The sequence below is a fragment of the Dreissena polymorpha genome, chromosome 4 (assembly GCF_020536995.1).
Source record: "Dreissena polymorpha isolate Duluth1 chromosome 4, UMN_Dpol_1.0, whole genome shotgun sequence".
Lineage (NCBI taxonomy): Eukaryota > Metazoa > Mollusca > Bivalvia > Myida > Dreissenidae > Dreissena > Dreissena polymorpha.
This window is the reverse complement of record NC_068358.1, coordinates 47,076,531-47,089,815: the sequence shown is the minus strand read 5'-3', so window position 1 is coordinate 47,089,815 and position 13,285 is coordinate 47,076,531. Positions and strand designations below refer to the sequence as shown.

The 13,285-nt window shown below is 36.3% G+C and overlaps 2 protein-coding genes across 12 annotated transcripts in view; both read left to right on the top strand.

Annotated features, from left to right (window-relative positions):
• Window positions 1-13,285, top strand: part of LOC127876404 (DDB1- and CUL4-associated factor 12-like) — a 105,231-nt gene that overhangs the window by 10,066 nt on the left and 81,880 nt on the right. For 2 of the 11 annotated variants that reach the window (XR_008047848.1, XM_052421614.1), the window contains exons 6-8: window positions 4,141-4,203; window positions 8,152-8,308; window positions 11,244-11,389. The exons of 6 other annotated variants lie outside the window; for them this stretch is intronic. Coding sequence is in view for 4 of the 5 variants with exons in the window: in XM_052421614.1 (XP_052277574.1) it covers window positions 4,141-4,203; window positions 8,152-8,308; window positions 11,244-11,389 (366 nt within the window). In the remaining variant the exon portion in view is untranslated. The remainder of the gene's footprint in view (window positions 1-4,140; window positions 4,204-8,151; window positions 8,309-11,243; window positions 11,390-13,285) is intronic. 3 more of the 11 variants (XM_052421613.1, XM_052421623.1, XM_052421616.1) reach the window with 3 other exon arrangements.
• Window positions 1-13,285, top strand: part of LOC127876405 (tubulin polyglutamylase complex subunit 2-like) — an 81,184-nt gene that overhangs the window by 26,515 nt on the left and 41,384 nt on the right. The window lies entirely within an intron of this gene.

Here is a 13,285-nt window from a genome sequence, read left to right as displayed (position 1 = left end):
TTTGGCCTGTCTGTCATTGCATGTGTGTGTGTGTGTGTCCCAAACTTTAACCAAAACTTAAACCTTGTTCATAATTTTTGCAATATTGAAGATAGCAACTTGATATTTGGCATGCATGTGTATCTCATGGAGCTGCACATTTTGAGTGGTGAAAGGTCAAGGTCATCCTTCAAGGTCAAAGGTATATGGCTTTAAAGCGGCGCATTGTGTTTCTGACAAACACATCTCTTGTTTTTACATAGCCTAGTAAATTGCTTTAGCGCACCAGAGCACAAAGTGAGCTATTGTGCTCACCTCCTTTCTGACATCCGTTGTATGTGCGTCGTGTAGCATAAACTGTTTACTTGTCCTTTTAGTAGAGGCCTCATTTTTCATCCAATCTTGAAACTTGCTCAGAATATTTATTTTGAAAATGTTTAGGCAGTATTTGAGTCTTTGTCAAATCCAAGATAAATCTTGTTATTACTTCAGAGGCCAAATTTATGACGCAACTTGGTAAGAATGTTTATCCTGACAATATCTTAGACAAGGATGATTATGTGTCATGTGCATCCAAAAACTAGGTTACAAGGTCAGATCTTAGTGAAACCTTTTTTTTCACACTAGATGACAATTTTATGACTCTTGGCAAATTGGTCAGAATGTTTATCTAACCATTATGTAGAACTAGTTTCAATCTGGGTAATGTGTGTCAAAGTAAGAATAATTGTGTAACCACAAAAGAGTGCTTTTTTTGTCTCAATCTCGATGAAACTTTGTTCCTATGTTTATGTTTCATAAAACCAGGTCACCAGGTTAATTTTCAAGAATTAGTTTTCCTCAAACTTAGGTGAAATCTTCTGGGCCATTTTAGTACTTTTAATCATTTTATGCTTTAATGTTAACATTTGGAGTCCTAAAGAAAAGGTATGTTGACACAAATAAAGTCTGCATTGTCTGGTATTAAAAGTACGGCAGCATTTTGTTATTGGATCAATTAAACGTCAAATGTTTATTTCATTAAAATAAAAGTGAATCGAATTAAGTGCATAATCATTAGGCTGTATTAATTTTCTGCTATTTTTATGCCCCCAGAACATAGGTTGTGGGGGCATATTAAAATCGCACGGTCCGTTAGACAGTTAGTCAGTTAGTCAGTCCGTCCGGATTAGTTTCCAATCAATAAGTCAAGCAATTGTCATCAGATCTTCACCAAACTTCATGAAAATGTGTAAGGCAATAACATCTAGGTCAAGTTTGATAATCGGCCAATTTGACCCAGACACTCCTGAGTTACGGCCCTTGAATCATCGTAAAAATTTTTTTTTCTTGTTTCCGCTCAATAACTCGAGCAATTGTCATCAGATTTTCACCAAACTTCATGAAAATGTGTAAGGTTATAATATCTAGGTCAAGTTCGATAATTGGCTAAATTGACCCAGACAATCCTGAGTTACGCCCCTTGAATCATTGTAAAATTGGGTTTTTAGCTCACCTGATTGCCCAGGTGAGCATTTGTGACTCTAGAAGTCACAATTTTTGCCCAATCATCATGAAAGTTGGTCATAACATTGGTTTTATTGATTTCTCGGACGAGTTCAAAAATGGTCCAGATCGGTGAAAAAACATGGCCGTCAGTGGGCGGGGCATTTTTCTTTATATGTATAAAGTGAAAACATGTGAACACTCTAGAAGTCACATTATGACTCAATTTTCATGAAATTTGGTCAAAACATTTGTTTCCTTGATATGAGTGTTGAGTTCGAAACTGGTTCCGGTCAGTTGAATAACATGGCTGCCAGTGGGGGGGGGGGCAGTGTTCCTTATTTGGCTATATAGAAACCTTTTAAACACTGTAGAAGTCACAATTTTTGCCCAATCATCATGAAAGTTGGTCAAAACATTTGTTTTATTGACATCTTGGACGAGTTCAAAAATGGTGCAGATCGGTGATAAACATGGCCGCCAGTGGGCGGGGCATTTTTCTCTTTATGTATATAGTGAAAACATGTGAACACTTACATTTTTGGCCCTATTTTCATGAAATTTGGTCAAAACATTTGTTTCCTTGATATGAGAGTTGAGTTTGAAAATGGTTCCGGTCAGTTTAATAACATGGCTGCGGGGGGGGGGGGGGGGGGGGGCAATTTTCTCATATTTATAAAACTTGGTGAAAAGATTGGCTTTATATATATCACATAATTAATGCCATAATTATTGCCATTAGATTGTACAAATTTTCATTACATTATACAAAATCCTTGTAAACACTCTAGAGGTCACAATTTTGTTTCAGATTTTATGAATTTGGTCATAATATTTATTATGCCCCTCTTCGAAGAAGAGGGGGTATATTGTTTTGCACATGTCGGTCTGTCGGTTGGTCCGTTCACCAGATGGTTTCCGGATGATAACTTAAGAACGCTTAGGCTTAGGATCATGAAACTTCATAGGTACATTGATCATGACTGGCAGATGACCCCTAGGTCACTAGGTCAAAGGTCAAGGTTACAGTGACTTGAAATAGTAAAATGGTTTCCGGATGATAACTCAAGAATGCTTAGGCCTAGTTTTTGTAAGCAAAGTTTGATGTTTGGTAAGGGGGGTCAACTCAAATTATAGGTCACCAGGTCAAATCTTACAAAAACAAAATCACTCAATATGCCAGAGTTTTGGTTCAATAATGATGAAACTTGACCAGGATGTTTGTCTGGACAATATCTAGGTCAAGTTTGACGTTTGGTAAAGATTGAATGAATCAACTCCTCTCAGGTGAGCGAACTAGGGCCATCTTGGCCCTCTTGTTTCTTGTTTCCGTTCAATAAATCAAGCAATTGTTATCAGATCTTACCAAACTTCATGAAAATGTGTCAGGAAATAATATGTATGCCAAGTTCGATATTAGGCCAAATTGACTCAGACACTCTTGAGTGAGGGCCCTTGAATCATCGTAAAATTGATTGTTTTCTTGTTTCCGCTCTATAACTCGAGCAATTGTCATCAGTTTTTCACCAAACTTCATGAAAATTTGTAAGGCAATAACATCTAGGTCAAGTTTAATAATCGGCCCAATTGACCCAGACACTCCTGAGTTACAGTCCTGGAATCATAGAAAAATTGTGTTTTTTCTTGTTTCCGCTCTTTACTCGAGCACTTGTCATAGGATCTTCGCCATACTTCATGATAATGTGTAGGGTCATAAGATATAGGTCGATTTTGATTATCAGCCAAATTGATCAAAACACTCCTAAGTTACGACCCTTGAATCATAAAAAAATGAGTTTTTTCTAGTTTCCGCTCAATGACTCCAGCAATTGTCATCGGATCTTCACCAAACTTCATAAAAATGTGAAAGGCAATAAGATCTAGTTCAAGTTCGATAATCGGCCAAATTTACCCTGGCATTTCTGAATTACAGCCCTTGAAACATCAAAGAATTTCGTTCCCGCTCGAAACATGCTCATACATGTTACCTCTATGTCGCTTCAGATGTAACCTTGATATTTGGTATGCATGTGTATATGGACAAGGCCTTTCCATTTGCACAGAAATTTTGACCCCTTTGACATTGACCTTGAACTTAGGGTCCTCGTTTTTGGTTTCGAAATCTGCGTTTAAGTTTCAAAAAAGCGTTTTTTTTGGGCATATGTCTTCCGATGTGGAGAGCTCTTGTTTATTTTGTTTATTATACACAATTTGACACAAGGCGCCAAATAATATTTTAATGTCATTTCAAATCTTTAATAAAAGAGCACAGATGGTGTTAACATTTGTTATATTGGAACAAAATCTTCTCGAATGAATTAATAAAACGTTGTATACTTTTGTGTTAGGTTTACTTGTAAGAATCACAGAAATTCTACAAAACTCTTACAAATTGTTTATGATGTTGGGCCAATATCTTTTAACTTATCCGTAAGGGATTGCATGAAATAAATGTTAAAATTAAAAATTAAAACTTGTTATATATCATGAAACAGCTATATCTATCTTTGCATTATATTGTTACAAAAGTTCTGTTATATTCCAGAGAAATTTGTTGTGTTATTTCACAATTGGGTACAAACATGAAAAAAAATCTGAAAAATGGATACGTTTGATTTAATATTCTTAAAAAATCACTATTACACCTTATATATTCCACCATAAATGTAATTTCAGGAAGTAGGCGTACTGTCTCTGAATGGATTGTTTCATATATGGGATGTGGAATCATTTTCACCAGTAAGTAATTCCCAGTTTGAGATAATTAGAGCTGGTTGCAGCTAGACTAACATGACAGTTATAGCCAGAGATTCCTGCTTGGCATTTTTAGCTCACCTGATTGCTCAGGTGAGCTTTTGTGACCGGTCTTTGTACGTCTTCCGTCCGTCCTTTGTCCACATTTGGTTTGTAAACACTCTAGAGGCCACATTTCATGTCGGATCTTCATGAAACTTGGTCAGAAGATTTGTCCAAATTATATCTCGATCAAGTTCGAAACTGGGTCATGCTGGGTCAAAAACTAGGTCACTAGGTCAAAAAAAAGAAAAACCTTGTAAACACTGTAGAAGTCACATTTCATGCCAAATCTGCATGTTACTTTGTCAAAATGTTTGCCTTAATGATATGTTGGTCGAGTTAAAAAGTGGTTTTGGTTCGTTGAAAAACATGGCCGCCAGTGGGCGGGGCAGTTTTCCTTATTTGGCTATAGAGAAACCTTGTAAACACTCTAGAAGTCACAATTTTTGCCCAATCCTTATGAAAGTTGGTCAAAACATTGGTTTTATTGATACATGTATCTTGGACGAGTTCAAAAATGGTCCAAATCGCTGAAAAAACATGGCTGCCAGTGGGCGGGGCATTTTTCTCTATATGTATATAGTGAGACATGTGAACACTCTAGAAGTCACATTTTTGGCCCAATTTTAATGAAATTTGGTCAGAACATTTGTTTCCTTGATTTGAGAGTTGAGTTCAAAAATGGTTCCGGTCAGTTGAATAACATGGGGGGGGGGGTCTGTTTTCTTATATTTATATTGTAAAAAAAAGCTTGTGAACACTCTAGAAATCACATTTTTTTGCCCAATCATCATGAAACTTGGTACAAAGATTGGTTTTATATATATCACATAATTAATGCCATAATTATTGCCCTTAAATTGTCCAAATTTTCATTATATTATACAAAATCCTTGTAAACACTCTAGAGGTCACAATGTTGTTTTAGATTTTATATACTTGGTCATAATATTTATTTTTGTAAGCAAAGTTTGATGTTTGTTAAGGGGGGGTCAACTCAAAATATAGGTCACCAGGTCAAATCTTACAAAAACAAAAACACTCCAAATGCTAGAGTTTTGGTTCAATAATGATGAAACTTGACCAGGATGTTTGTCTGGACTAGGTCAAGTTTGACGTTTGGTAAAGATTGAAAGAATGGACTCCTCTCAGGTGAGCGAACTAGGGCCATCTAGGCCCTCTTGTTAAATTGTTCTTCTTTTTTACTATTTATCCTTCCACTTTATGAAGAGAGGGAGGGGGAATATACATGTAATCAGTTGTACTTATTATACCCCCATTACCATTGGTAATGGGGGTTATATAGGAGTCACTTTGTCGGTCTGTCTGTCAGTCCCAAAATTTCATCCGATCTTCACAAAACTTGATCACAAGTTATATCTAGATGATGTCTAGGTCAAGTATGAGTATTGGTCATGCCGGGTCAAAAACTAAGTCACGGGGTCACTTAGTGCGTTTAAAAACAAAAGTTTGTCCGGACTATAACTATGTCATTTCTCGTTAGATTTTAAAATGACTTGGTACATTTGTTCACCATCATTGGACGGTGTTTCGTGAAAGAATTATGTCAATATCTCCAAGGTCAAGGTCACACTTTGAGTTCAAAGGTCAAAAATGGCCATAAATGAGCTTGTCCGGCCATAACTACGATGTCCATTGTTAGATTTTAAAAATCATGTGGCACATTTGTTCACCATCATTGGACAGTGTGTCGCGTGAAAGAATTACGTTGATATATAAGGTCAAGGTCACACTTTGAGTTCAAAGGTCAAAAATGGCCATAAATGAGCTTGTCTGGGCCATAAATACGTCTTTCATTGTGAGATTTTTAGATCATTTGGCACATTTGTTCACCATCAATGGACTGTGTGTTGCGCTAAAGAATTACGTTGATATCTCTAAGGTCAAGGTCACACTGAGTTCAAAGGTAAAATGGCCATAAATGAGCTTGTCCCGGCCATAACTTAGTCGTTTATTGTGAGATTTTAAAATCATTTGGCACATTTGTTCACCATCATTGGACGGTGTGTCGCGCGAAAGAATTACGTCGATATCTCCAAGGTCAAGGTCAAACTTTAAGTTCAAAGGTCAAAAATGACCATAAATGATCTTGTCTGGGCCATAACTATGTCATTCATCATGAGCTTTTAAGATCATTTGGACATTTGTTCACCATCAATGGAGGGTATGTCGGGCGAAAGAATTATGTCAATATCTCCAAGGTCAAGGTCACACTTTTTGGAAATTGTTTAAATGATCAGTGCTCCAGCTAAGCCTAAATGGACGGGCGCCCAAACAGCCCATGCCCTGCCCTTCCAAGGCCCCGCCCTACTCTTTTAATTATTTATATATAAAAAATTCTAGCTGAAGCAGTGAATGATATTAATAATTTCTGGGAGAAATAAATCACTTTGTTATATGTTAACTTCAGTCAATGAGCTTGTCTGGGCCATAACTACGTCGTTCATTGTGAGATTTTAAAATTACTTGGTACATTAATTTTGTTCCCAGTCATTGGATGGCGTGTCATGCGGAAGAATTCAAGAGTTCAAAGGTACAATGGCCAGAAATGGTAATCGCATAATAATTCTTAAAAATCACCATAAATTAGCTTCTCTTGTTTTGTGAAGACAACATGCAAAATATTCTGTGTCAATGCAGCATGACTCAAAAAGTATTGTAACTAGAGGGATGAAATTCTCAAACCTATTCACCAGCATGTGAACTTGAGCACTACTGTATTGGTAGGCATAAAGTTTCTGCATGTTCCGTCCAAATGTTTGTTGATTCCGCTCTCTAACTCAGTTTTCATGTCTTAACTTTCTATTCTAAAATTATACAGCATGAAAAGTCCTGTTTCAGGCATAATATTTCCATACATTTATGTATTTGAAAATAACCTTCATAGAGTTTTGTTGCATGCGCCCTTTTAAAAAATCAAGCAAAAATAAAATCTGGGAAATAAAAAAAATACATTTTGATTGCCACCAGGCATATGAGAAATGTATAAATGTATGGTCAAAAATCAGGCATTAAAAAAATGTACATTTCTTCATTCCTTAATTTCATTCTATGTAGAAAACATCAACATCAAAAAGCTTTCTTTGAGCTTGTATTTGCGATGGAATTTCATTTGAAATTTTATTACGCATCTCGTCTTTACACATCTAATAGAATCATATTATGAAACTATGACTAACCAGAAAGCTACAATTTTCTGTGGCAATCTTCTTTAGCAATGGACATGCTTTAGAAGGGAAAAATTATCTTTGCTTTATAATGAAACCTGGAGAATATTTCCAAAGTACAAATTTCCTTTTTTTTTGCTTTGGACCATTGTGAAGTAATTTGTTAAAATATTTTGCTACTCTTGTCTTTAAGCAGATACCCCATTTCGACTTCTTTTTTTTCTGTAAGTTTGGGCTCCTAAAATATGTTTTGAGCTATACACATTTGTATGGTAACAATCAGTTTCTAGTAATTTCAAAATGCAAATTTCAAAAACTGCCAATTTGAGACCATGTGTCAAGTGTATCACTTGAGTCCTGACCTCAAAGGTCAAGGTTTCTCTTAGAGTTCAAAGGTAAGATTTGATTGTAAAACTGCTTAAGAGACAAAGTTTAAATTCTTGTTAAATACAAAATGTAGTTTTAATTCTTTTTAAGGAACTAGTTCAAAATAATACTTTTGTTACTAAGTTGGAAATTGTTTAAATGATACGTGCTCCAGCTAAGCCAAAATGGAAGGGCGCCCAAACAGCCCATGCCCTGCTCTTCCAAGGCCCCGCCCTACCCTTTTAATTATTTATATATAAAAAATCCTAGCTGAAGCAGTGAACGATATTAATAATTTCTGGGAGAAATAAATCACTTTGTTATATGTTAATTTCAGTCCCAGTGTCGTAAGTTGCCCAGCAATATAGAGAATGTGTGTATGTGTGTGTCTCAAGAGAAGACGCTGTATGGGGTCGGCTCACAGTGTCATGTGTTCCTTATTGACCCACGGATGAAGACTACTCTGTCTGTAGAGTCCAAGTTTGGGAAAGTGGGTAAGTGGCTGGAATGACAACTTCTTAAACCTTAACCACTTAAAAACGCATTTTGATGCATTTGTAGTCCTTTAGAAAGTTAAATTTAATTAAAGACCTTTCTTACTAGATTCAAGTTTTAAAGACTTCATTTCCAACCCTTAGATACTGATGAGCAGCAAACAGCATAAAACCAGCATGAACAGACTTTGAGTTACTCACAGGCTGTTCTGGCTCTATGCTGTTTGCACATAGACATTTTCAATTTGCTTCGGAGCGGGAAAGGGTTATCCCTTTGCATGCTGGGAAATTTGTCGTCTGCTAAAATGATGTCTGCTGAATTTCTAAAATGAGCATTTCTTCGATTTTTTTAAAAGAATACTATCAGAATAGCAAACAGTTTGGATCCTGATGAGACGCCACATTTTGTGGCGTCTCATCTGGATCCAAACTGATTGCAAAGGCCTTCAAAATTCGGTTCCCGCACTGAAAGGGTTAAGGGAGGTATATCATGTACACTGAAATCCTCACCATTTTGATTTTCTGTGTTGTGGATCAGCTGACCCGATGTACTTGTTTTGAAGTATTTAACTCATTCCTGTCAACGTTGAAAAAACATGATTTATCTTCAATTAAAAAATTTCTAGGTTACCCTAATAAAAATATGAGTTAATAATTTAAGACATGTTCATGGAGAAGTCATACTAAACTGGGAGTTTTAAATGTATATGGTGTCCGCCTAGCAATCGGGAAGTCATGGGTTCGATCCACACTGTTGGAGCATTCTTAAGATTTCCCCATTGACACCAAGTACTGGTTCTAGTTCCAGGAAACGAACTCGAGCACGTTAAAAAAAGCCTAAGGCTTTCTATGGAATCGAGCTAAAATAAATAGGTTTAAACTTAACTAAACTTTATACTTACCCTATAGTGCAGATTAGCATGTCAAATTTCTTTTTTAGCTCACCTGAGCACAACGTGCTCATTGTGAGCTTTTGTGATCGCTTTTTGTCCGTCGTCCGTTGTGCGGCGTCAACATTTGCCTTGTTAACTCCCTAGAGGCAACATTTATTGTCCAATCTTCATGAAATTTGGTCAGAAGATTGGTTTCAATGATATCTTGGATGAGTTCGAAAATGGTTACGTTTGCTTGAAAAACATGGCTGCCAAGGGGCGGGGCATTTTCCCTTATATGGCTATATATGGCTATAGTAAAATCTTGTTAACTCTCTAGAGGCTACATTTATTGTCTGATCTCCATAAAACTTGGTCAGAAGATTCATCCTAATAATATCTTGGATGAGTTCGAAAATGATGCCAGTTGGTTGAAAAACATGGCCGCCAGGGGGCAGGGCATTTTTCCTTATATGGCTATAGTAAAACCTTGTTAACTCTCTAGAGGCCACACTTATTGTCCAATCTTCATGAAACTTGCTTAGAAGATTTGTCCCACTCGTATCTTCAATGAGTTCAAAAATGGTAACCTTTGCTTGAAAAACATGGCTGCCAAGGGGCGGGGCATTTTTCCTTATATGGCTATATATGGCTATAGTAAAATCTTGTTAACACTCTGGGGGCCACATTTATTGTCCAATCTTCATGAAACTTGGTCAGAAGATTCATCCAAATAATATCATGGACGAGTTCAAAAATGATGCCGGTTGGTTTAAAAACATGGCCGCCAGGGGGCGGGGCATTTTTCCTTACATGTATATGGCTATATATAGTAAAACCTTGTTAACACTCTAGAGGCCACATTTATTGTCCAATCTTGATGAAATATGGTCAGAAGATTTGTCTTAATGATATCTTGGATGAGTTCGAAAATGATTACGTTTGCTTGAAAAACATGGCCGCTAAGGGGCGGGGCATTTTTCCTTATATGGCTATAGTAAAATCTTGTTAACACTCTAGAGGCCACAATTATAGTCCGATCTTCATGAAATTCGGTCATAAGATTCATCTCAATAATATCTTGGACAAGTTCAAAAATGATGCCGGTTGGTTGAAAAAAATGGCCACCATGGGGGCGGGGCATTTTTCCTTGTATGGCTATAGTAAAACCTTGTTAACACTCTAGAGGTCACATTTATTTTCCGATCATCATGAAACTTGGTCAGAAGATTTGTGAGAATGATATCTTGGATGAGGTCGAAAATGGTTTTGTTTGTTTTAAAAACATGGCCACCAGGGGCGGCGCATTTTTCCTTATATGGCTATATATGGCTATAGTAAAACCTTGTTAACACGTACTCTAGAGGCCTCATTTATTTTCCAATCTTCATGAAATTTGGTCAGAAGATTGGTCTCAATGATATCTTAGATGAGTTCGAAAATAATTATGTTTGCTTGAAAAAAAATGGCTTCCAAGGGGTGGGGCATTTCTCTTATATGGCTATAGTAAAATCTTGTTAACACTCTAGAGGCCACATTTACTGTCCGACTTCATGAAACTTGGTCAGAAGATTCATCCCCATAATATCTTGGACGAGTTCAAAAATGATGTTGGTTGGTTGAAAAACATGGCTGCCAGGGGGCGGGGCATTTTTCCTGATATGGCTGTAATAAAACCTTGTTAACACTCTAGAGGCCACATTTATTTTCAAATCTTCATGAAACTTGGTCAGAAGATTTGTCCCAATAATATCTTGTTATCTCAGGTGAGCGACTTTGGGCCTTGCAGGCCCTCTTGTTTTAAAGCATTAGAACTGAAATTGGGACTGTACTGCTGAGAAAGAGCAATACTTCCTAATAATGGAATTTTTAAATAAACATCACTATTAAAAACTACATGTATACTAAAAACTGTTTTAAGATAATGAGACCTTTGGCTTAATGGTATTGATGGTGATTTTCTAATGTAAATACAATATGAAAATGGTATTTTTTAAATAATGGGTTCCTCATGTGGCTAACAGGAATAAAGTTTATAGTATAGTTAATCATTTGTCTTGCAGGCATTCGGTCAGTGAGTTTCAGAAACGATATCATAACGTTCGGAACAGGCATGGGACATATCCTATTTTACGACCTGAGAGCAAAGAAGTACCTTGAAAGTGGGTGTGGCCATTTCTGCTCACTTAGACTTGGTAAAGGCTGGATGGTAGGTGTCAATGCTTCTGTAATAATTATTTCATCCCAGACTGTGCAAAGGTGCTTAGCAGTGTTTTTTTTTAGCTCACCTGAGCACAACGTGCTCATGGTGAGCTTTTGTGATCGCCTTTTGTCCGTCGTCCGTCATGCGTTGTGCGGCGTCAACATTTTGCTTGTTAACTCTCTAGAGGCCACATTTATTGTCCAATCTTCATGAAATTTGTTCAGAAGATTGTTCTCAATGATATCTTGGATGAGTTCGAAAATGGTCACGTTTGCTGGAAAAACAAGGCTGCCAAGGGGCGGGGCATTTTTCCTAATATGGCTATATATGGCTATAGTAAAATCTTGTTAACACTTTAGAGGCCACATTTATTGTCTGATCTTCATGAAACTTGGTCAGAAGATTTATCCCAATAATATCTTGGACCAGTTCGAAAATGATGCTGGTTGGTTGAAATACAGGGCCGCCAGGGGGCAGGGCATTTTTCCTTATATGGCTATAGTAAAACCTTGTTTACACTCAAGAGGCCACATTTATTTTCCGATCTTCATGAAACTTGCTCAGAAGATTTGTCCCACTGATATCTTGAATGAGTTCAAAAATGGTAACCTTTGCTTGAAAAACATGACTGCCAAAGGGCGGGGCATTTTTCCTTATATGGCTATAGTAAAATCTTGTTAACACTCTGGAGGCCATATTTATAGTCAAATCTTCATGAAACTTGGTCAAAAGATTCATCCCAATAATATCTTGGATGAGTTCGAAAATGATGCCGGTTGGTTGAAAAACATGGCCGCCAGGGGGCGGGGCATTTTTCCTTATATGGCTATAATAGTAAAACCTTGTTAACACTCTAGAGGCCACATTTATTTTCCGATCTTCGTGAAACTTGGTCAGAAGATTTGTCCCAATAATATCTTGTTATCTCAGGTGAGCGACTTTGGGCCTTTCATGTCCTCTTGTTTACATTTAATGGTCACTTGGTTTGGTAAAATTTATAATAAATCACTGTAAATGACATAAAACATGTATATATATTGTGAACAGTAGACATTTTGTTCAGTAAATTACACAATGTACTTATTGTGAACAATAGACACTTGGTTAAGTAAATTACACAATATACTTTTTGTGAACAGTAGACACTTGGTTAAGTAAATTACACAATATACTTATTGTGAACATATGCACGTCTTTAAGCAGGGAATGTTTAAGTGATACCAAGTCTTCAAAAATTATTGAATTAGGTCAGCTTAAAAAAAAAATGTTATTTTTTTTTATTAATTTTTTTTTTTTGATTCCCCAACTCTGAAGAATATGCCATGACATGCTGAAATCTTTCCTGTCTCTATTTTACATTATTTTTGTGATTATTTTAGTTCATTTAACGTTGACTTAGCAATCATTATGAAATGCACATGGAATATATTGCAACAAAAAAAATTAACCAACTTTTTGTATCTCATCAAATCTATGTTATCATACCACATCAAGCGTTTAAATTTTGGCTATTGCTTTAAGGAACACTGTTTTTTTATGGGTTAACTTTATTTTATGAAATATTAAATGATTAAATTTTGTCCTAAGTTAAATTCCTGGTGCAAAAGAAAAACTGTTATAATAGTTTTTTGTAAAAATGTATTTTATGGGAATGATTACTTACCTTAATGTCTTCTACCTACAAATGAATAAATTAGCTTAGCTCTGGGAAAACCAGGTTTAATGCATGTGCATAAACTGTGGACCCAGATTTGCCTTTTCATCGAAACTGAATTTGCGCCTTTCCTTAATCGATAAATACCATAACAGCAATGAAAGTATTGTCTCTGATAAGACTTTGAAGACATCACAGGCTAATTTGGGAATACACTTTTGGCACATGCATTAAACTCCTTTTTCCCA